The sequence below is a fragment of the Mandrillus leucophaeus genome, unplaced genomic scaffold, assembly GCF_000951045.1.
Source record: "Mandrillus leucophaeus isolate KB7577 unplaced genomic scaffold, Mleu.le_1.0 Scaffold150, whole genome shotgun sequence".
Classification (NCBI taxonomy): domain Eukaryota; kingdom Metazoa; phylum Chordata; class Mammalia; order Primates; family Cercopithecidae; genus Mandrillus; species Mandrillus leucophaeus.
This window is the reverse complement of record NW_012101477.1, coordinates 424,389-447,290: the sequence shown is the minus strand read 5'-3', so window position 1 is coordinate 447,290 and position 22,902 is coordinate 424,389. Positions and strand designations below refer to the sequence as shown.

The 22,902-nt window shown below is 51.2% G+C and overlaps 1 protein-coding gene across 2 annotated transcripts in view; it reads left to right on the top strand.

The window, feature by feature from the left end:
- Nucleotides 1–6: 6 nt before the first annotated feature.
- The window catches only part of PLCG1 (phospholipase C, gamma 1), a 37,903-nt gene continuing 15,007 nt past the window's right edge, over nucleotides 7–22,902 (top strand). For both annotated transcript variants that reach the window (XM_011974962.1, XM_011974961.1), the window contains exons 1-4: nucleotides 7–173; nucleotides 22,165–22,317; nucleotides 22,429–22,522; nucleotides 22,666–22,713. In XM_011974962.1, coding sequence (XP_011830352.1) covers nucleotides 59–173; nucleotides 22,165–22,317; nucleotides 22,429–22,522; nucleotides 22,666–22,713 — 410 coding nt within the window. In that variant the 5' untranslated portion in view covers nucleotides 7–58. The remainder of the gene's footprint in view (nucleotides 174–22,164; nucleotides 22,318–22,428; nucleotides 22,523–22,665; nucleotides 22,714–22,902) is intronic.

Here is a 22,902-nt window from a genome sequence, read left to right as displayed (position 1 = left end):
CGCGCCCTCGGACGCCGAGGTGCTGCACCTCTGCCGCAGCCTCGAGGTGGGCACCGTCATGACTTTGTTCTACTCCAAGAAGTCGCAGCGACCCGAGCGGAAGACCTTCCAGGTCAAGCTGGAGACGCGCCAGATCACGTGGAGCCGGGGCGCCGACAAGATAGAGGGGGCCAGTAAGTGCGCCCCCTTCCTGCTTGGGCCCGCCGCGCGCTGGGGTCGTGGGAGCCCGGCCCAACTGCCTGCGCCCCGGCCGGCCGCCCCAGCGACTTGGGCAAACTTTCGGGCCTTCCCCCACCCCCTCGGGGCCCCGCCCCCGCTTCGTCTCGGGTGGTCACTGGGGGCGGGGGGCATCCGGGTCCTCGGTCACCTGACAGGACACCCCCTCCCCCAGCTGGGGGGAGTTACTGTTCCTGGAGCTTTGCCCTGAGGCCTAAAAATCCTCGCGGGCTGGAGATCTGCGGTGCGGGCATCGGGCCCCCCCAGACCCTGGGAGTGGTGGTGGCATCGTTGAGGGGAGCTAAGGCAGCGGCCCCAACCCAGCACGGGAACCTGGGGCCTGACCAGACGGTCCCCGCCCACCACTCTTTTTCCAGAAAGAGCAGTCTGTGAAACTCTCCGGGCCCCCAGGCTGGGCTCTTGGTTGCAAAGGAACCTTTGGGTTTCCTAAGTAGAACTTAGGCAGATGTTGGGTAGGGCTGGTCTTGGAGCAGAGCCGGGCCTACTCATCTCCCTCTGGGGGAGAGGGAGGAAGGTGGTCTTGTTTGGTTTGGAGAAGCCTGAGAGAAGGCAGTGGCTGTTTTTTGTTTTTGTTTTGTTTTGTTTTGTTTTTAATGCTACTTTTGTCCCAAAGCTGAGTTTTGGAAGCCCATGTGGGTGGGCAGACACTCAGTGCCAGAACAGGGACTCCCCTTGCCCTGGGAAGCACGTTCCCAGAAGATGGGCCCCATAAAGGCCTGCCCCAGCGCCTTGGAGTCAGGTACTCTTCTCAGGAGTGCAGCTAGTTTGGAGTCTAGCCCTTTGTCCTCTGTCCGGTGGCTTCAGGGAGCGGGAGCGGCTTCTCTTGGTTTCCTGCCTTTTCGCCTTCCCAGGCCTGAGCTTGGCTGCTTTTGTGCTGGTCTGTAGTGGGAGGAGGGAGTTGGGGGATTTTGAAAAACCCCAGATCTTTGAGAGTTGTTCCACTTAGCGCGTGCCTGTGCTGTGGTCGGATGGGCACTCTGCTTTGCCCTCCATTCCCCCGCCTCTCAGTGTGAAGAGATGATGTGTCTGCAACTCCAGACTAGGTTGCTTCTTGCAGGGACCCCCGGAGACTGGGGTTAGAGAGACCCGGGCTCAGAACCAGGTCTGTGTGAAGGAGGGGGATCAGGAAGTGACACCCCAAAGGGGGGTCCCACAAACCTTCTTGGGTATGGTGTGCATGTGTGTAGATGGTTGAGGAGATTGGGAGGAAGGAAGGTCTTGTGGTGAGGCAGCCAGCCATCCTCAGCTACAAACTCCAGATCTGACACACATCTAACGCAGCTGCTCAACTTAGAAATGGCAGCCGCCTTCCTCAGTGCCCCCACTGACCCTGTCAGCCACTGGGAGAACATTTTAGTGACTTGAGAGCCTGTGGATTCCAAAGTAGAGGAAGGATGGGCACTGCAAAGAGCTGAGATAATCCTGGGAACATCACTCAGGCATCAGACTCCAGGCATGGTCCCCTTCCTTGCTCCCTATGCTGTGTTGAGTTGGTGGCACTGGCTGAAAGTTCTCAGAGATCTCCTGGGTAACAGACTGCATTTTAAACCATGCATATTAGCAGGCAATAAATGTAGCACAGTGGTTGATGGCAAGTCTGGATTTGAAGCCCATATATTTGTTGTATGTTTCCCAGCCAGTTACTTACCTTCTCTGAGCCTTGATTTCCTCATCTGTAAAATGGGGGTAGTAATATATCCACTATATATGGTTGCTCCAGGATCAAATGAGACAATTCATGTAAAAATATCTAGCATTGTCTGACACATAAATGTTTAATAAATGTGAGCTGTTATTAGTAATAACATTAACAATAGACCATGGCTGCCCTTCAAGACCCTCAACTGGGAATGGTGAGGGGGTGAGGTGTGGCTGGAGGTAAGGGTGAAGGTGCAGGAAGGGAGGAGGACGGTGACCAAATTCACATTTCACTTAGATTGCTACTCAGAAAAAGGCAGGAAACAGTTTTGTTTTGCCTCAACCCATGTGCCCACTCACCCACCCACCATGTAAAACAGTGTTTCTGTAGAGAAAGTGTTTGGAGTTGTGCACATTTGACTCCTGGGTGTGACCTTTCTTGTTTGTAAGTTGGGGCCTGAACAGAAAAGGGGTGCAGAGAGGGCATGATCTATCATGCCTCAGGTCTTTGGGGGATGGAGGCAGGCACACAGAGGACCTGATAACCCCCTACCCAGCAGTGAGCAGGTGGGTCAGCCAGAGGTGTACACATTCAGTGATCTCATCAGTTAGCTAGGATTTGACAGGCCTGGAGGGTAGGCAAAGGATGTAGGAGGACCCTGGGTCTTGGATTTTGGGGACTCAAATTGAAAGGAGCCTGGATGAAAAGTCTGGTTGATGCCTGTGTGTTCAGACTTTACTAATGGAGGCTTCCACTGAAGCCTGCCCTGTTTCTGTCCATTCATGGACTCTCCTTGTTGGTAGGTTCTGATTCCTGCGGCCTCTGAGGAGGTTGGACTGCCAGCCGGGTTTTCTGCCACCTGGACTCTTGCCCAAGTGCCTCAAGTATCTGGCCTTTCCTGCTGACCCTACCAGGGTACCAGCAGTGCCTGAAGCCCGGCCAAAGAGAGAAACACTGTGCTACCTTCAGGGTGTCGGTGGACCTGAGGGAGAGACAGTGTGGTTTAAGGAGCACTCATACGTAAGACCTATTTCTGCCCTGACTCTGTGCCCTCTCGCGTCAGCACTTGTGAAATGGAGCTGACACCTGCTGATTTCTAGGGTGGTCATTTGGCTCAAAGGCGGGGTGGGGAAGTGCTTAGGTGTTGACAAGTTTGGTTGTCCTGGTGGTATGACAGGAACCAGGTTGGTGTTTGGCCTTTGATGTTGCAGATACTGACATAAATGAATAAAATGCAGTTACGTAGAGTTCCAGCTGAGTGCTATCGAGACCTTTTGTCCCATTTTACAGATGAGGAAATGGAAATGGAGAATCGTTTGTGCCCAAGGTGTTGTAAGTGTCAGTGTGTGCCAGGGCCTCAGCTGGGGCCAGCTCACTAGTCAGTGGCTGACTAGCAACCCCAAGACCATGTTCCCTGTGATCCACGTGGCTCCTCTGTGAGACACCTTTGTGCTCAGGCCGTGCATTACAGGGCAAAGACCGCTTTGGCTTTGGTATCCCAAGACAGCCTCAGCCTCTCTAGGCTCTGGCTCCACACTTTTTCTTCTGGTGTCTTCTGAGTTGAGATGGTTCAGACTCGTGTTTAATGAGGTTGTCCATTTGAGGGTCTTTGTGGGCCCAGTAAACACTGGTGTAGACACTGGAGGTACTCTGTGAATACTGACTGAGCATGTCCTTGGGGACTTCTGGGGCCTAGTCTTCTGTCTTTGGCTGATTCTTCACTAGATACTTTTCTAGATGCCAGGCCCTCTCAGGTAAATGAATATGGGTGCTTGCTTTTAGGGAAATGAAAACAGGCAATGCCAATTGTGAGCAGTACCTTTGATGAAGAGGGTGAGGGTGGCGGAAGAAAACAGCTAACCGCCCTGATGAGGCAGGCGGGCTCAGAAGGGAGGTAGTAGTGGAACCAGCTGGCTGGGGCTTGGCCCCTGTGGCTGGGGAGCAGACCACACCAGGAGGTCTGCTCCGAGGGCTAGGCCCACAGCACGGGAGAGGGCAAGGCCCAGGCCGGTGTCATCAAGGGTTTTCTTTGTACTGGCTGTTACTCCCAGTGGGAGAGGGGCAAGAGCACATGTCCGGATCTCCAGAGCTAGCCATCCCTGCCTGTGTGTTTCCTGTCTGAATGTAGTTTTTTCCAAGGGAAGTCAGACCTTTTAGTGTTTCCTCAGCACCCCAGGCTTGCCCTGATGTGTGGGTTTCCAGGCCCCCCGCCCAGCTGGGATTCTCTGTTTCCTGTGAACCTAGGAAAAGGGCCTGCTTCACAGATAACTGGAGGAGCTGAGCACACCCAGTCCTGGGACCCACAACACCTCCAGCTTCTCTCCGGACTCTGCGTGTATGTGTACATAGATGCACAGGATTCAGTTGGAGTTTGGAGATCTTGACTACCAGCTTTGCTCTGGGTAGCTTCTTGGAATGAGGCACATTTATTAATATTTGCAATAAGTATTATTATACCTCCAATTCACCCAGTGCTAGGCAGCAAGGATTCAAAAGTTTATTGAGACATGGTTTGTACCATTGAGGAACTCTTGGAATAGACAGATGTAGAGGCATGTGATTATAACCCTGTGTGTTACATGCCATAATATAAAAGCCTCTGCCAAGAACTGTGAGGAGCTCTGCCAGGAAGGCATTAAAGGAGAGGTGACCTTTGAGGTGGGCCTTGAATTACTGAGGCACCTGCCTGTGCCGAGGCTGAGGAACTGGAAATCACTCCGTGCAGGGGTAGGGAACAGAGTTGGTGTGGTAGAGAGGAGGCTGGGACTGGTTGGAGACTGCTGTAGCCCTGGCGTGCCGTGCCCAGCAGATTACACTCAGTTCTGGAGGCAGCAGGAGTCAGCAGAGGCTGTAGTGGGACTGACTTGCCTCTGTCTGGGAGACCACAGTGGCAGTGGTTTGTCAGGCAGGTGTTGGGGAGGGAGGCCAGTGAGCTCCTCCAGTTTGCAGGAGAGAACTGATGAGGGCCCAGACAAGACCTTCTTGCTGAGGCAGGGTGGGGATGCCATGGTGGTGGATGGGAGAAGGGCTGGGTCTTGAGGGGTGAGACAGAGCTTAGTAGTTAAGCATTTGGGCCCTAGACTCTGCTTGAATTAAAATCCTGTTGTGCAGCTTACTTGCTCTGTGACCTTAAAGCATGTGGCTTTACCTCTCTGGGCTGCTTATCTGTAAAAGGGATAGTATCAAATGGCATTTATTTTATAAGGTTTTTGTGAGGATTTGATGAGAACCTGTATAAAGTGCTTAGCATGATGTGTGGCACAGTGTAAGTGCTTACTACGTAGGAACCCTGACAGGACAGAGATGAGGATTAAGTTCCCAGGAGGACCTAGTGGGGAGAAGAGCGAATGCACCTGTTGTCCTAAGGGACTGGTGCCTGGCCACCAAGCCCTTTGATTCAGAGGCAAGGAGGCCTGCCCATCCTTTCTTGCAGCTCTCAGCAATCCCTCTATTGTCAGGGCTCTTTCCCACTGCTGGTTTTGCGGGGAGAGACGGCAGTTGGCTGGAAGCAGCTGCTTTGGGTGGTAACCCTTTCTGTGGAGTGAAGGTATGATATTGTCCTATTTCTAAGTGCCTAGCCCAGGACGCTATCTGGAGAGACCTTGTCTTCCAGGAAGTGCTCTAATGCCACAGCCTTGATGTGGTAGGGCCTGCCTCTGCTGTCACTGTTCTGTGTCAGTCTCCGTTAACTCACAGCATCTCTTCTCACTCTGTGCCTTTTCCTGTGGGACGTTGCTTCAAGGAGACCACAGATGAAAAGTTGGAGGGAGGGAGTGAGGCCTGAGATTGCAAAGGCCTGATATTAGAAGACTGATTTTTTCCCCTTTCCACTTGCTTTGTTAGAACTAGAGAAGTCGCTGCAGACTTTGAGGAGAGTCGTAGGAGAGATGGGTGTGGGACAGGAGGATGGGAATGTTCTGGTGCCCCTTGTAGAGCGCCTTGTTTAGAGGAGCATGGGAACAGTGCCTCCTTGGAGGGAATCTCGCAGAGCAGCATGTTTACAGGTGGCAAGACTCAAGGTGGAGCCATGGGTGAGGATTGGCTTCGGGCCGCCGTTGACCATATCGTCCCACCTTGCTGGTAATTGAGCTTAAGTGCCTAGAGATTTGTGGCTAGAGCTGGTCAGATTTGGGTTCAGGTCTCAGCTCTTACTGTGACCTTGGGCAGATTACTTTTCCCTGTCTGAAACTGATCTTTAGCTGTAAAAGTAATTTCTTCTCACAGAGCTGTATATTAATAATAAGGGAGATTGTATATCAGAGTAAGAGATTTTATGTGAAAAGTACCCAGCACAACATTTGTCACTTAGTGACCACTTAACAGTATTCGTTTCCTTTACTCTCACCTTCGTTAACTACAGAGCTCCAATTCTCCACCACTGAGCTCGGCCACAAGTGGCTGCTCCAACAACCTGGGCTAGGAGTCTGTTTCCTACTCGCTTTCTGTGTTCCTTCCCTGAGTCTGTACACAGAGGACTGGGGCACCAAAAAACTCTGGAATTTGAACAGTATATTGGGAGTTCATGGAACATTTTCTCACCTGTTGTATTGTTTGAACTTCCCAGTAGCTCCATGAATCCATGGAGGACAGGAGTTACTATCTCTCTCTTACAGAGGAGAAAACCAACGTCCTGAGGGTAAGGTCACATAGCAAGTTCGTGGTAGATCCTAGGATTTCTGTCCTGCTATAGTATTCAGTTTATTCTCCCATTCTGGTGCAAGTGACAATAAGATGGACTGTTCTATAGGAACAGAGGGTTATTTTTTTTGTTTTGTTTTTCTTCCCTCTGGCCACATGTGTTTGACCAGCCTAGGCTTCCATCTGTGGACAAGCTGGACTTATTGCCTCAATTTCAAAACCCGTCCTGCACTCATCCTTGCCACAACCCTGGTGTCGAGATGCTTGGCCCTCCCAGACCTTTCCCACACTCGTACATGGAGGTGAATGTAGCCGCTGTTTGGGAACGGGGTACAGAAGAGCCTCACCCTCTCGACTTGCTGGTTCGTGGTGACACTTCGAACATGGGAACCTGGGGCTCCGTGCCCCAGATGTCCTGAGAAGGGCTTTGCCAGGATTCTCTATGACAACTCAAGAGCGTGCATTCATTCATATGCTCCTTAATTTGTCATACATTTATTGTGGGCCTTGCTACTGTGTTTTGGGCATGTTGAGTTGGATGTGATTACTCCAGCCTCTGACTTGTTCATGGTGGCAGTAGATCTCTAGCCTGGTTTGTGTTTCATCTCACCATAGCTACTCTCCTTAAAAAAACAAAAAAAAACTAGCTTTCTTGGGCCTCAGTGGCTCATTGAATAAGTGAGACACTACTTGTGCTTCCCTGGCTTTAGACTCTGGCATTTGCTAACTGTGCCAAGCACTGTGGAGACCAGAAGTAGACATAAGGTTAGGGTAGATACAGCCAGAAAGGAGATAAATAGCCAGACAGATAAAATGCTTACAAGATTCGGTGAGTTCTATGAAGGAAATAAGCAAGAGGCTGCTCTGTCAGGGTAGGTGAGGGTGTGCTGTGCTAACAAATGGTGCCCACATATCAATGGCTGGCAACAAGGAATGTTAATTTCCCCTATTTACTATGTGTGCTGACCTACACCACCGTCCCTGGAGAGTGGCCTGAGTGATTCTGGGTGAGGCCTCTAGCACAGAGCCTGAACACCCTGGGTAAACTAGGCTGGAGAGGGATTTGGAGTATGGAGGTTTAGAAGGAATTAATTTCTATGACTTAGGATGCATGTGGTGGGTGTGGCTTAGCTGTTACAGAGTAGAGTGCTGCCTGTGTGGGTCAAGAGACTGCCTTGGCTGACATCTTTGAAATAGGTATCTTTGTGTGGCCCTTGCCTAATTGTTATCTCTCTGCCATAGCCGCCCCCCCATCCCCACTGACCCATGCCCCTACTTGAGCTGCCTGCTGAGCCTACTCTGTTGTGGCCACAGTATTCTGCTGCCGCCCAGAGTTTGAGTTTCTCGCTACTTCTGCCACTCATCACAGCTGCTTCCCAGAGCTTCGCTGAGTGTGCTGGAGTCTCCAGAGAAAGTGGGGAATATGGGTGCCTAGAGACCTCTGGTGGGTGTTTTCAGCCCCTAGAGAGTAGAGAAAGAAGTGTGAGAAGGGGTTCGTCCCCTAATATTCTGTATTTTCGGGGAAGAAGCAGTGGGGACAGTGGAGTTGGTTGCCTTAAGAGAGGCTATGGTCCCAAGAGATGGGACTTGGAGAGTCTTTACTTGCATTCCTGGCTAAGCCCTTAATATTCTCCCACCCCTCCTTGCAAGACTAGTTCCTTTTGAGGTAGTGCTTGGCTAGCTTTTGAGAGGCTGCAGTGGCTGTGTGCCCAGGCTTAAGTCCTAGCTTTCTCCCCACTCTTTACCTCCTAGGAACCGGGCCCATCCTGGGGGAGGCGGGGAGGAGCTCCTTTTTATAGTCCACATGTAGGCTTTGTGTATAGGCCCTGCTGCTTCCTTCCGGCCCTGGCCCTTCCTGGTGTTGGCCGGTGGCCCTGGCTTCAGCAAGACTCAGGATGCAGAGTAAACGGGGCGGGGCGTGCTCCTGCAGAAGACTGGCATCCCTTTTTACTGAGCCCAGGCCTGGCACAGAGGAGGCTGGAGTTGGGAAGCAAGAAAAGGAGGTGACCCAGTCCTTGATCCTGAGAAGCTTGTGATCTGGACCGTGCAGAAAACCACTAATGCCCAGGGCTGGCAGGAGACAGCTGTGCCTAAAGTGCTGTAGGCTGAGCCTGAGGGCCAAGACGGCATCGCCTTTCTCCCTGTAGCAGCCCATCCTACCCACTGGGGTCCCTCCACCTGCCAGCTGGCAGACAGGTGTTGGGTAAAGGATCTGTACAAAGGCTGTGAGGGGCCTGGGTGCAAGGCAGCAAGGCTTGGGTATGGTGGAGAGTGGGCGGTCTCACTGATGTTCTGAGCCCTGACAGTGAACAGCTGGCCAGACTGGTGAGGGGTTGGGCCATGGCGAGTTTGGCCACTTGTTTGTGTGTGTTTAGTTCTTCCTCGGCACAGGTGGGGAGTTCACTTTGGGGTTGGCTTCCTGTTTTCTTGGACACCTGGGGATATGGTTGAGTTAAAATGTCCTGAGGGAAATGATTGTTCATGGCTTGGGCCTGGGTCATAGTGTCCTTGGCTTGGCCTTGCCCGTGGTAGGAGTCGGGTATTGACCACACTGGGTTCTGGCTGTGTAGGTGTGGGTGTGTGCTGGGAGAATTCCAACCCCACCTTGACTTCAGCCTAAGACCCAGAGAGTGTGGGCCTGAGTTCACAGGGTGACTAACCCTAGGAAGGAGTGAAGGAGAGCTCTAGTTGGCCATAGGTCCCACAGGTTTCTCAGCTTACTTGGGGACAGGAGGTGAGCTAAGGAATACAACTCCATTCCCTCAGTTGGGAGGTTGGGCAGCAATGGGGGCAGGGGTGATGGTCCTTCTCTGAGCTGCTGAAGACCCACTTTATGGTCACTCCGTCCTGCCTGATAGTCCACCAGCTGTTTGGAGGCAGCTTCCCTCTTTCTGCCCTAGTCACTTCCTCCCCCTTCAACAGTAATTGAGTATAATGTGCTTGTGTTAGCTTGTTCATCCTAACTAGGACTGTGGGCTTTTCTTGGGAGTTCTTAGCATATCCACCAAGGAGGTTAGAAAAGGTAACATGTCACTTTGTTAAGAATTTTGCTGAGGGCCTTTTGAGGCCAGCAGTGAAACACAGAGCATTCCCTCTAGTGAGAACAGAATGTCTGTTGCCAGACTGATTCCAAGAGGATGGCCTGGTTCTGGCCTGAGAACTGGTCTACACTGGAAGCATGAAGCTCCATACAATCATGTGTGCTAGTAAAGGTTGGGAAAGCAGCTGTCCTAAGCAGGTAAAACCATAGGGTATTCAACTTCAACTTGGGAGAAAGAAATCCAAGGCAGCCGTCTCTCTCAATAGGGGAGATGAGTTCAAAGAATTTAAGCTGGGCTGGGCACGGTAGCCCACACCTGTAATCCCAGCACTTTGGGAGGCTGAGGCAGGTGGATCACGAGGTCAGGAGCTTAACACCAGGCTGGCCAAGGTGGTGAAACCCCATCTCTACTAAAAATACAAAAATTAGCCAGGCGTGGTGGCGGGTGCCTGTAACCCAGCTACTCGGGAAGCTGAGGCAGGATAATTGCTTGAACCCAGGAGGCAGAGGTTGTAATGAGCCAAGATCGCGCCACTGCACTCTAGCCTGGGCGACAGAGCGAGACTCTGTCTCTTAAAAAAAAAAAAAAAGAATTTAAGCTGGGCTTTCTGGGCAGGCAGTGAGTGAATGAGAGATCCCTGGCACCTTGGAGTGAGGTCAGAGACTAGATCACTCACTGGGGCCCTATTTCCCAGGAAGCAAAAAGGGGACAGGAGAGTGGCTTGGCTTGGGCTGGCATGGCCCAAAGGGAGTGCAGCCAGATGCTGTGGCAGCTGGGTCAAGCAGCTCTAAAACAGGAGAGCCTAGTGGGTTCTGCTGAATGAAGCAGGATGTCTCAGCAAGCAGGCCTCTGACCTGATGACTTCCAGTCATTATTTAGAATGTCTCCAACCCCACAGATTTACTCTGTTGGAGGCTTAAGGACTAAACCCACATTTACCGTCCAAGAGGTGGCAGTAACATAGAAATCAAAGAGGCAGAAGCCAAGGTTGGGGTGGTGAGACATGAGGTTCAGGGAGTGGCAGAGGGGAAGGCCTCTATTCTCCCTCTCCCACTCATCTCCCTACCGCAGCCCCTATTGCTCTGACACTTCCTCCACCACTATGAGTCCTAGGCCCCTATTGTTTCCTTGTAGGAGGGAGACCCTAGATTTTTATTTCTTCTCCCAACCCATTCCATTTCCTCTCCCTTGTGAGAGGGCTCTGCACAGACAGGGCAGCAGAGAGAAACTTGGAGATATGCTGGGCTGTGGTCAGTAGGGCCTCATTTATCTAGTGAGCAGGAACAGGTTGTATAGCAGTGATGCTTTCATTATATTTTTCTTGAATAAGGTCCCCAAAACCTTATTAAGTTTCTGGTAGGCATGGGGCATTGAAGATGACAGACATGGTGCAGTCTCTCAAGAAGTTTGCACTCTAGTAGAGAAGACAATCAGACAGCCTTAAAATACACGTATGGCTACTACTGTAATGAATACTGTGAAGCAGGAGCGCGCCACGCAACCTGGAGTCCTCTCCATCCTCCCCTTCTGTCTGTGCTGGCCCTGCTTGGCCACTTCCAGCAAGGATTCTGAGGCATTACAGAGCACACGTCTAGGGTACAGGCAGTCTTGGCTTTGAAGTATTGTTGGCTTTGCCACTCACCAACTGCCACCTTAGGTAAGTGAATTAACTTCTTTGTGCTCAGTTTCCTCACTTGGGAATCGGGGATCCTCATACCTACTTCATAGTGTTATTTGCAAGGATAAAATATAAGGCAGTTTTTATCCTTGTAAGGCAATCTTATCGAGAGCTTTACACAGTGTCTATGCAAAGTAAATATGCAAGAAATGAGTGTTAGGATGCCAGATGCTGCTGTTGCTCATCGTCTCTTCCCACCCAGAAGAGGTAGTAACTACTTCATCCTCTACTTCTCAGCTTCTCATAGTATTTGTCTGTGGACTCTATTTAATGTAAGGTATCTAGCATAATACTCATATCTAATTTTTCTTTCCACATTCAAGCTCCTTGAGGTAGTTGTATTCCAAGTACCTAGTTTAATGTCTCTCATGTAGGTGCTCAGAATATATGGTTAATTTTGAATAATAAAGCCAGTAGGACTTGTCAGAGGGCTGGAATGAGGGTTGGTGAGAGAGAAGGAGATGCGAAGGATCAGTCTGAAGTTTGGAGTTTGGGTACCTGTTTGAATGGTGATGCTTTTAGCTGACCCAGGGGGTATGGCAGGAGGCGTGAGTTCTGGTGAGAGAAGACAGTGTTTGGTTTTGAGGGGTTGCCTTTGAGGTGTTTCAAGATAAAGAGTGGAGATAGCAAGTAGGCAGCTGAATTGAAGGATCTGAAGCTTAAGAGGAGAGGACTAGGCTAGAGACCTGTTTGTGAATTATCTGTATATAGGAGGTAATTAAGGGTGTGGGCATGGCTGACACTGATGAGGAAGAAGGCAGAGCACTGGAAGAGAGTACCTTGGCCTGAGCCTTGACCAAGGCCATTGCTAAATGCAGGTAAGCCTGTAGCTCACAAAGAATCATGACAACCAGGCAAGGTTGTGCAGGAGAAATCAAGGGCAGAGCTTCAAGGAGACAGGGTGTGATCACCCGTGTTGATTGCTCTGAGGGATCAGGAAGGAGGATCATAGATAAGTGACCGATGGGTCAGGCACGGTTCTTCATGCCTGTAATCCCAGCTCTTTGGGAGGCCAAGACCGGCGAGTCATTTGAGCCCAGGAGTTCAAGAACAGCCTGGGCAACATGGCAAAACACCATCTCTGCAAAAACTATAATTAGCCTCGTGTCCTGGTTTGCCTGTAGTCCCAGCTATGCGAGAGGCCCAGGTGGGAGGATCATCTGCATCTGGGGAGGTAGAGGCTACAGTGAGCCCTGGTGGTACCACTGCACTCCAGCCTGGACAACAGAGTGACTTGTGGGCCAGGCATGGTGGCTTACACCTGTAATCCCAGCACTTTGGGAGGCTGAGGTGAGAGGATCACTTGAGGCCAGGAGTTCGAGGCAAACTTGGGCAACATAGCGAGACCTCACGTCTATAAAATACAAAGAAAAAATTTAAAAGTAACTTATACCCAGTTCTCTGGTTCTCCAAGTAGCCTGAGTATACTATGTGGGGGAGCAATTTGTGAGGGACTGTTTTGGTCCTGGGCATTCCTGAGACATGGCCCTGGTGGGTCCCCAGTCTCTCTCCTGTAGCCAGGAGCCTGGCATACACAGGCTGTCTAGGAAGAACTTAGGCAGCATCAGTCTGCAAGGGAGGCAGAGTTTGGAGCACACTAAACTACTGACCCAGAAGGCTGACCCATGACTGCCTGGAGAATCTTCTGGGCTTGTGCAGAAAAGTTGGGGAAAGCCACTTTTCCCTACTGTGGCAGTCAAGGTTGGTATGGGCCATCTTCCCTCCCTTCTCATCCATGATTCTCTGAATGCCCTGTTTGTGAAACGTAGTGGTGGACTCCTGCACCTCTGTCTTGTTTTCCATGAACCCCTCTGCCCAATGTGTGCTTGTCAGCCCTCCAGACCTACCTTTTACAGAGCACTCCAAGACTTTGCTACACACACACTCGGCTCCACAGACACGTCTCTGTTCTGCTTTTTGCATTACCTCATAGTTATCTGCTTCCCCATCTGTTTCCTCCATCAGGCAGGGGTTTTCTCAAAGGCAGGAACTCAAATGCCTTATTGATCTCTGTTTCCCTAGGACCCAGCCCAGGGCCTGACATGGAGTAGATAGATGCCTGATAAATATTTGATCAGATGATGGAATGACTGAATAAGCCAAATAGATCACTATTGAGTGCTCTTCCAGCTTTGATTTATCTGGGTGGGACCTCCTTTCCCTTCCTTCCTTTAGATTCTGTTAATACCTCTGAAATAGGTAAGATTCATTTAGAGTCCTAGGGAAGAGGGCTGCCTGCCTGGATGGTACAAAGGCTGGCTATGGCTGCTCTGTGTGTCTCTGTATACCCAGTGTCGGGGATAGCAGCTGCTGTGGGGACACTGCAGAGTGTCCCAGTTCTGCCATGACTCACCATATGACCATGACAAGACCCTTTGGACCCTCTGTTTCCTCATTGTTTCAAAGAGATTTGTCTAGAATCTAGACGAAGCTTGTCCAGCTCGCTGCCCACGGGTCTGGTTTGAAGGCAACTGCTGCACAGGAATGGGAAGGACAGTAAGCCCCACCCACCATCGCCTTCCTTCCCTTTGCCATATAACCCTGTGACCCCGCAAGTCCCTGAACCCAGATCCTTGTTTGTAAAATGGAAATGGATAGCTACCCACCCCTCCACTTTGGCCTTCCTTTGGTGGCAGCCAGTTGTGCTCAGGGAAACCTCAGATTTGTGAGTATGTTTCTACTGAGAGGCAGGAGGAGGAATATTATAGTCTCAGGAAGAGAGAGGAATGAGAGGGAGAGAAGAACTCTCACTCTTTCCACAGGCTTTGGGCATACACAGCCAGCTTGGGAATTGCTGACCATCCTGTGGCCTGGCTACTACTGCATCAGGCTTTCTTCCCACCTGTGTCCAGGTTCTGTCTTTGTCTCTTCTTTGGCTACCTCCATCCTTTTCCTTCAGAGCTGCAAAAACCTTGCCAAAGCCGTATAGTCCTGATGGTGCAGAGCCCCTGTGCCTCTGGCTCCTGTGAAGGGGGATCTGTAGTGCAGTCTCTGCCCTACCCCACAGGGAGTTGTATAGGAACTTGAGGAGGGGTGACTGAGGTAGGGGGCCAGAAGTGGCCCAGATGATAGTCACTTCTGCTGGAACTTTTCTTTGTCCATCTTTCAGCATCCTCTGGTGGAGAAGGCTTAGCTCCATTAATGCTCTCCTACGTCCGGGCTGTGTATTTTCTTTGGTACGGGAGTGGGGAACTGGGAGGGGCTCATCTGTTTGCCACACGCTACATGTGGAGAGGGTGATTGGTGAGAGGTCATTTTGGAAAAGATCTGCACACCTCTTCTGACCCCCGGGACCACTCTCCTGAATCTCCTGGTGGTCTTGGCTTAGGGCCCAGCAGGGCGTGAGTGCTCAGCATCCTGCTGCTTTTACTGTTCTGTTTTTCCCAAAGCTCTGTTGGCTTCCCATGGTTCCCACTGGCTATAGGAATCTTTGTGTAGGGACCTCCCAGTGTTTCCAGACTGTACTGGCACCCAGGGGTCACACTGCCCTCAACTGTGCCTGCTCCTTTTTTTTCTGTTCCCATTGTTACCTCACTGACCACTGCATTTTCAGTATTTGTTGTAGCCCCACAGCCTCTGTGGCCCACTGTGCCACCTCTTCCAGGAAGCCATCCTTGATACCATCTTTCTGGTACCATGTTTGAGCATCTGTGGCCTTTGCTGCCTGTTAGATAATTAGCTCTGGAATCTAACTCCTATGTGTTTACTCCTGCTCTTAAGTACTCTAAACATTTTGAGGCCTCTCCAGGCCCTGGGTTTGTGTTGGACTGGTAGGGAATGGAGAGAAGAGTCAAATGTGGTTTGTTCCTTGGAGAAGCTCATAGGCCAGTGGCCTAAGACACCAGGGAAGCACCAGTAGGTGTGACAAGTGGTGACACACAAGAGAGGAGGGGGCACCTAGTGTGCCCCTGGCCTGGGCCTGGTGGGGGCTTAAGTGAGGAGGTAGGAGTGGCTTGTGCACAGACTGAGGCAGGAGGGAGTATGGGGAGACATGGGCTGGAGTCTGTGTTGTGTTAATTGAACTTGGACCCTTTTGAAGAGGGCTGGGCTTTTGCTGCCTTCCTCCAGTGCTCTCTGCAGAGTGGGGCACACAGGCCTTGAGGGGTTCTGGGGTCCACAGCCCACAGGTAGGGGCAGTAAAAACCCCCAGAAGGGAAGGAACCTGTCCAGGAAATCTTCACTTACCTCTTTGAAGCTCCTTAGATTTTAAAGAGACCTTTCATACTTACTATGAGTTGCAATTTTTTTAAGTTATAAAATTTTTTTACTCCACGCATGTTTAAATGGATAGTTTTGCTACCATTTACATCAATTAGCTTACACACTTCGCGTTTTGTGTTTTTGTTTTGTGTTTTTAGAGAAAGGATCTTGCTTCATTGGCCAGGCTGTAGTATAGTACTGTGATCATAGCTCATAGAGCTTCTACTCTTCTGCAGCCTCAAACTCTTGGGCTCAAGTGATCTTTCCCACTGCCTCCCAAGTAGCTGGGAGTACAGGCATGTGCTACCATGTCTAGCTAAGTTTTTTTAATTTTTATTTTTTGCAGAGGTGGGGTCTTCCTCTGTTATCTAGACTGGTCTTGAACTCCTGGCCTCAAGCAGTCCTCTTGTGTCAGCCTTCTAAACTGAGCGTATGCACTTTATAAAGGGAAAACGCTCTCTTAATTTCAGACAGGGCATGGTGGCTCATGCTTCTAATCCCAGCACTTCGGGAGGCTGAGGCAGGCGAATCACTGAAGGTCAGGAGTTTGAGAGCAGCTGGCCAACATGGTGAAACCTCGTCTCTATTAAAAATACAAAAATCAGCTGGGCAAGGTGGCGTGCTCCTGTAATCCAAGCTACTTGGGAGGCTGAGGTACGAGAATCACTTGAACCCCGGAGGCGGAGGTTGCAGTGAGCTGAGATTGCACCACTGCACTCCAGCCTGGGCAACAGGGCGAGACACCCAGACCCAGAGAAATATTTCAGTGAAAGCTTGTTTCATGTTCAGAAATTTGGGATACTTTTTGTTATGGTTTTCTTGGCCGTATCTCCATCATTTAGTGGGTTTAGTTTTCAGTATGTCCTCCTGTCCCTTTCTGATTAAATCACTTTTGTATCTCTAACCTCGTTGGCATCTCACTGTAGTCCAATGAAGGAGGTGCCAGGAGTGGTAATTCTATTTTGCAAATGAGGAAAATGAGGCTCAGAGAGATGGGTCCAGGCCTCCTGCCCACCTTGCCAGTGCTTTTGCTCATAATACCTCTCTACATCCTTTTTGCCTGATGAGTGGTTAACAAGCTTATAAATTTGGGGGACCTCTGTCGGGCTATTTGAAAGTGGATTTTTTGAGCACAGGGGACACTAGGACACAGGTTCCAACAAGAAGATTAGGTCTAATTTAGGGTCTTGGATTTGATGGTTGGGCTCCCTCTCCCCCTTCTCGGGTCTGCCATGTGTCTTCCCCCTAGGGCAGGATTGGCTGGCTCTCACTGGCTGTGCTCTGAGGAGCCCTGCCTTTGCTCTTCTCTTTCTCTTCCCTAGGGTTTCCACTGTCCTTGAACTCTGCCTGGGCAACAGGAATACTGCCCTTATGCACATCCCTGTGGTGGCCAGACAGAGTGGTTATCCCACTTTACTGGATAGGAGGGGAGCTGGTGACAGGCCTGCAACTTGGCCTGATGTCTCGGGGGAGTTGGGGTGGGAGTCAAAGACAGGAAGCAGCCCTACCTTCAGAAGAGCCAGGCACACAGATGGGTCCTCTGTGGTTATTGTCTTCCCCCTTTCCCAGGTTCCAGACTGGCTGCCCACCATATAGCTTGTCCCTTTGACAGCACCCTGTCTCCCCAGTCAGTGGACTGGGTGCTGTCCCAGGATGGGGGTTTACTCTCCTGCAGAGGCAGGTTCTCAGCTGGCCCTGAGGGTTGTATAGCTTCACAGCTCCCCGAGTGCTTGGGCATAGGGTGGCTCAGATGAGGAAACAGGCTCCTTTTAAAGGGAAAGCAACTGCCATTACTGGCATGTCCAAAAGGCGGATGCTCTTCAGGACTGCATGGTCCAGAAGCTCCGCTCTGAGTAACTGCTGGTCTCTAATGTCTGTGGTCTTAGGCCAGGAGTCTGTCCCTGGGCTGAGAAGGGAGGGGAGAAGAGGGAAGAGATGGAAAAGGAACATTGCCCTTCCCAGTCTCCCTGGCCTCATCATATAAGCTTTTATTTTACAAATTCAGTCTTGTGGCATTTTGCCTCAATGCTTAGAGCTGGCCCCAGGTGCCACATTTCCTTCTGCCCAGAAAACAAAACACAAATGAATTCGAGGTTGGGCGTGGTAGGGCAGGCCAAGGCTGACCTTCCTATGTGGGTATCTGTGAGGTAGTATGCCTACAAGTAAGGGTCTGTTGTGTGTCTACTCCCACGAAATCCTTCATCTTATGATGAAACAGAGAGGACTGCAGACTTGCCAAGGCCTCGCTATATGCTTGAAGCCAGGATTTGAAACTTGATTTTTAGGGGTGCACATGCCTCAGACTATTGGTGAGTGTGCAGGTGGGGCACTGCAGGCTCAGGAAGCAGCATGTCTGCATATGCTTATCTGTACACAAGTCCATAAGAGTCCCCCTTCTCCCCATACAATGCCCCCATCCCTGCCAGACTTCTTTTTGAGCTGGGGAAATAGCTGCTTGTATTCTTCTCTTCATGGACCAGCTTTATTTCACCTAAGTTTGGGTTTGCACCTGGTGGGGCCCTGGCAAGTGGCCTTATTTATCTCCACTATTGTCAGCTTTTGTAGGCTCCATGTCAATGGCACTAGGCACACAGACAGGTGGGCTGTCTCCAGACTTCCCTATTACCAGCACTTCCCAGCATGGCCCTCACAGCAACCATGTGAGGTAAGAGGAATTTCCAGTTTCCTGATGGGGAAACTGAGGCCGAAAGAGTGAGGGACTGCCAGGGCCTCATAGCTAGAGTTTAAGAGCTATGTGGTTCTCCTCACTAAGCGGGAAGGGGATGGTCAGGGAAGGCTTCTTGAAAGAGCAGGAGAAGGCAGATCTTTACTAGGGCAGGGAGCAGAGCAAGGCCCCCAGGATTCTGCCTGGGGCACTGGGAAGCCTGGCTTATGAGAAGGTTCTCAGTCCTCTGAGCTGACATGTGATATACAGGCCAGGCACAGGTGTGTGTGGTCCCTCACTACTTCAGAGCCCCTCAAGAAAGACAGTCTGTTTCTTCATGAGAGTTTGTGGGCAGTTAAATATAAGAGACTAAATCCCCCTCACTGCCCCGAGCAGCTTATCTTGTCACTGTCTACCATAGCTGCTTTTGAAATGGTAATGCCCAGGCCATTCCTGAAGCCCAGGCAGCATTCACTGTGGGCTTGGGGACATGGTGCCATTCCTGAAGCCTGGGCAGCTGTCGCTGTGGGCCTGGGGACCTGGTGCTAGGCAAAGTGAATATGCTGCAGCCCTGATGGGCTGTGCTGGCTGGGCTGTGCCCTCTTGGGTCAAGGTGAGCCTGGGCATCAGGCCTTTGTCGTCATGCTACATATCAAGCCTCTGGGCTGCTACTTGGGGGATCCTGCCCTTGTTCTCAAAGAGTTCCTCCTTCTCACTTCCCCATCTTCTTCACAGTGAGGGCTTCTTATTACCCCTGGCTTTTCTTTTCCCCCAGAGTTCCCCTGAATGTTGTTCTCTCATGGTTCTGAGTGGGGAGGAGTGCTAGGTCATGGATTTCTGGATATAAGGTGTGACTTTCCTACTCCCCTAAGTAGTTCTCCCCTTCTCAAGCTCCCAAGTTCTGGGACGATCTCGTTTCCTGCCCTCCTGACTAATGGCAGGGAGGTCTAACCCAGACTGTGCCAGACTGGATCAGTCTCTCTCACCTGCAACCAGGGCAGAGGCCATTCCTCTCTGGGGAGTCTCGTGAATTCCTGGGGACCAGCCCTGGCTCTCTCAGGAAAGAAGATGCTGCCATATTTGTTCTGGGAGGCAGGAGGATGAGGGGTGAGGTTGGGAGGTAGCACAGGATGTGGCTTTCAAGAACCTAGTAGAGCATCTCACTGTGCTGCCAGGACCAGGCTGGTGCCTCCTTATGGAAGACAGTACAAGGGACCAGGTGTGGCCAACAGGAACTTGGGAGCGCTGGATGCCTGACCTGGAGCTGCACTGTGCCCACCTGGTCCCTATCTCAGGCACCTGTTCTGCCTTCAACTGATCTCAATGGAAATATGCGCAGGAGTACAGGCCTGTTGAGTGTGTGTGTGTGTGTGTGTGTGTGTGTACAGTCACACTCACCTTTGCAAGAAGGTGTGGGAGGGGGATGACAGCAGCTCCACACCGGAAGAGCAGAGTGGTTTCTGTTTCAAAAGGCAGAGTTTGTGGTTGTTCTGCAGTTTCTGATCTAGCCATTTCCCCTGATGGAAGCTCCTCCTTCTGTCCTTGGAAGCCCTGTGTTCTCGGTTAGGTCTTTTATGGCCCAGTTCTCCCTCCCTCTGTTTCTACCTGAGTATAACTATTCATTTTTTTTTTTTACCATCCCTATTTGATTTTCCCTCCCTCTGCCTGTGTACCTGCTTTTTTCATTTCTTCTTTCAGTCATTAAGCAAGCCCTGGAGGGGTCCTGCCTGGCCTTAGGTGTATGAGCAATGTATGTACATGTTTGTATACAAGAGGCATCAAGTGTATGAGTACCACAGGAAGGAACTTCTCAGTTGGGCCCTTGGTGAAAGAGAAGGGAGCCTGGGAGGTGGATATTTCCAGACTAGGAATCAAGATGAAATAGGGATAGGAAGCAACAGCTATTCTTGCCCTAGGTATGGCTTAGTGGGGATGGAGCAGAGAGGGTGAGAGGGCAAAAGCTGGGGAGGTAAATTCCTGAGCCCTGTCACAAAGAGCCCTCAAGGCCATAGAAGGTGTTTGTTTTCCTTAGACTGGCAATGGGCAGCCTCAGGAGGGGCTTAAATGAGGTCTAAGGGGGTCAGAATAATGTTTTATGAAGAGCCAGAAGACTGGGGAAGGATGGCTGATTGGTGAGAATCGGGGGCAGGGAAAACAGCAGGAAAGGCAGGATTCTTAGCTGGAGGACAGGCTGGAGGGGTTTGCTGAGGGGTTAGGTGGTTCCAGGTAGAACCAGGAGTGTGTCAGGGATCTAGGGTTAGGGCCAGAAGCAATGCCCACTGTTCCCGGTGGGATAGATGTGGAGTTCTGTGGCAGTTGCTAGAGGGACAGGACAAGAAGAGAGCATCTGGGGGAGTTGGGCTGTTAGGACATTCCAGCTAGGTTGGTGTGCAGTTTGGGCTGGAAGGGCTCCTGGGGTGGGGGCTGGCCAGGCAAATGCTGGCACTGCATCTGGCTCCAAAGTTACCAGGCCAGTCTGGGTTTAGAGCATTTCAAGAGGCTTCAGAGCTTAGGGAATACTCAAAGAAAGTCATCGCTGTTGGCTAAGCCAAGCTTTTTTCCTTTGACCTAATCTACCTTAAATTGGTGACTTCTGGGCTGGAATGTCTGCCCTCCGGCCAGCGGGCAGCCCCTCCCTGTGCTGGAGAGTGTGTCAGAGCCTGTGCACCTTTGCTGAGGGAGCAGAGGAGTCCATTGGATGAGCTCCCTCCATGCCCCACATACAGTGCTGAGTGTTTCTAGCTGTTATAACTTTTGATCTTACCAACATCTTTCTGATGCTATTGTATGCTACTCTCTTATGTTACTCACTTCACAAGTGTTAGCAGTGAGGTCAGAGCGGCTGTCACTTTATTGAGATCACATAGATGTGAGGTGGAGCTGGGATTTTAGTTCAGCCAGTCTCGCCCAGAGCTTGTGCATGTTTTTTCTACCACCCTGCCTTCTAGAGAAGCTCAGTCAAACCCTTTGCTTTACAGGTGGTAAAACTGAGACTGTGAGAAGTTAAATGAGTGAACTCGTCATTGTCTCAAGTTTCAGTGGCTGAGGCAGGTCATCTGCTATTCAAGCCCCTGTACTTCTCTGACTATGCCCTGTGAAGGCCAAGGGAGCATGCAAGGGCCTTGGATAGCTATGATAAGGAAATGGTCCCAGGCAAAACGGTGGTCTGGGTCCAGGATGACTGTTGCTCTTGGACAGCCGATGCCTTGGTCATGGGATGGAGTGGGGATTAGGCCCTTTGCTGAGACTCATGTGGGGATGTCTTAAGCAATTAGGCATTTCAGGGATGCACCAGTCCTCTGGGCCTGAGCCTACTTCCCGGGGATCCTGAGGCCCATCTTGACCTACCCAGCCCTGCCTCTGGGACTTTATGATTTGATTGGTGTGTACCTCATCTCAGGAAGTGGTCCTCATGAACAGCCTTGAGTCCCTATTTCTCCTTCTGGAGTCCAGCTGTTTCGCAGGTCAAAATGTCTCAGTGAGGGAACAGAGATAGGAAAGGGACACCCCACAGAACCGCCTTTCCCCCATATGGCCCTCTCTGACGTCTCAGCCCTTACTTAGCAAAGGCCTATCCCTAGACTCAACCCAGCCCTCTTATTACCCAGAGTGACTGAGTGGTCTTGGCTCTGCCTCTGGGGTTCTTCCCTGAAAGACAGTGTAAGAATGAGGAAACCGGCCGGGCGCGGTGGCTCAAGCCTGTAATCCCAGCACTTTGGGAGGCCGAGATAGGCAGATCACGAGGTCAGGAGATCGAGACCATCCTGGCTAACACGGTGAAACCCTGTCTCTACTAAAAAGTACAAAAAACTAGCTGGGCAAGGTGGTGGGCGTCTGCAGTCCCAGCTACTCAGGAGGCTGAGGCAGGAGAAGGGCGTAAACCCGGGAGGCGGAGCTTGCGGTGAGCTGAGATCCAGCCACTGCACTCCAGCCTGGGCGACAGAGCGAGACTCCGTCTCAGGGGAAAAAAAAAAAAAAAAAAGAATGAGGAAACTAGGCTGCCCTCCTTTCGGTATTGACTCTGGGAGAGCCCAGCTTGATCTTGGCCTCTTTGCTACCTTCCTAGTTGATATTCGAGAAATCAAGGAGATTCGCCCAGGGAAGACCTCACGAGACTTTGATCGCTATCAAGAGGACCCCGCTTTCCGGCCGGACCAGTCACACTGCTTTGTCATTCTCTATGGAATGGAATTCCGTCTGAAGACGCTGAGCCTGCAAGGTGGGAGTCAAGGGGGTGGAGAAGGTAGGGGATAGTTAGGGGATTGCCCGCTCATTCCTGCCCAGTGGGAGGTATGTGCCCTCGGTGCAGCTGATGATACCTTGCTCACAGCCACATCTGAGGATGAAGTGAACATGTGGATCAAGGGCTTAACTTGGCTGATGGAGGATACATTGCAGGCACCCACACCCCTGCAGATTGAGAGGTAAGAACCACTCCTGAAGGGGTTAGGGCTGGGAGCATTAGGGACCAGGGGGACAGAAACAGCAGTCCCTTTGTGTGCCCAGGCATCTCCCGGGCCTGGCCGTAGATGGAGAAGTGGCCCTCACCTCAGGCTTCTTTCTCCAGGTGGCTCCGGAAGCAGTTTTACTCAGTGGATCGGAATCGTGAGGATCGGTAAGTACTGAGCTGTGACTCTAGCCCAGCAGGGTGGGGATGGGCATCCAGAACCTTAGCCAGGCCTCTAAGTAGCTGCCTGGAGAGCCAGAGGACCCAGGGGACCTTAAGCGGGGCCAGGGCGGTGGGCAGCAGGTTCTGCCACATGTAGCTTTCTGCACAAAGTCCTCTGGTGGCCTTGGTGTGAGC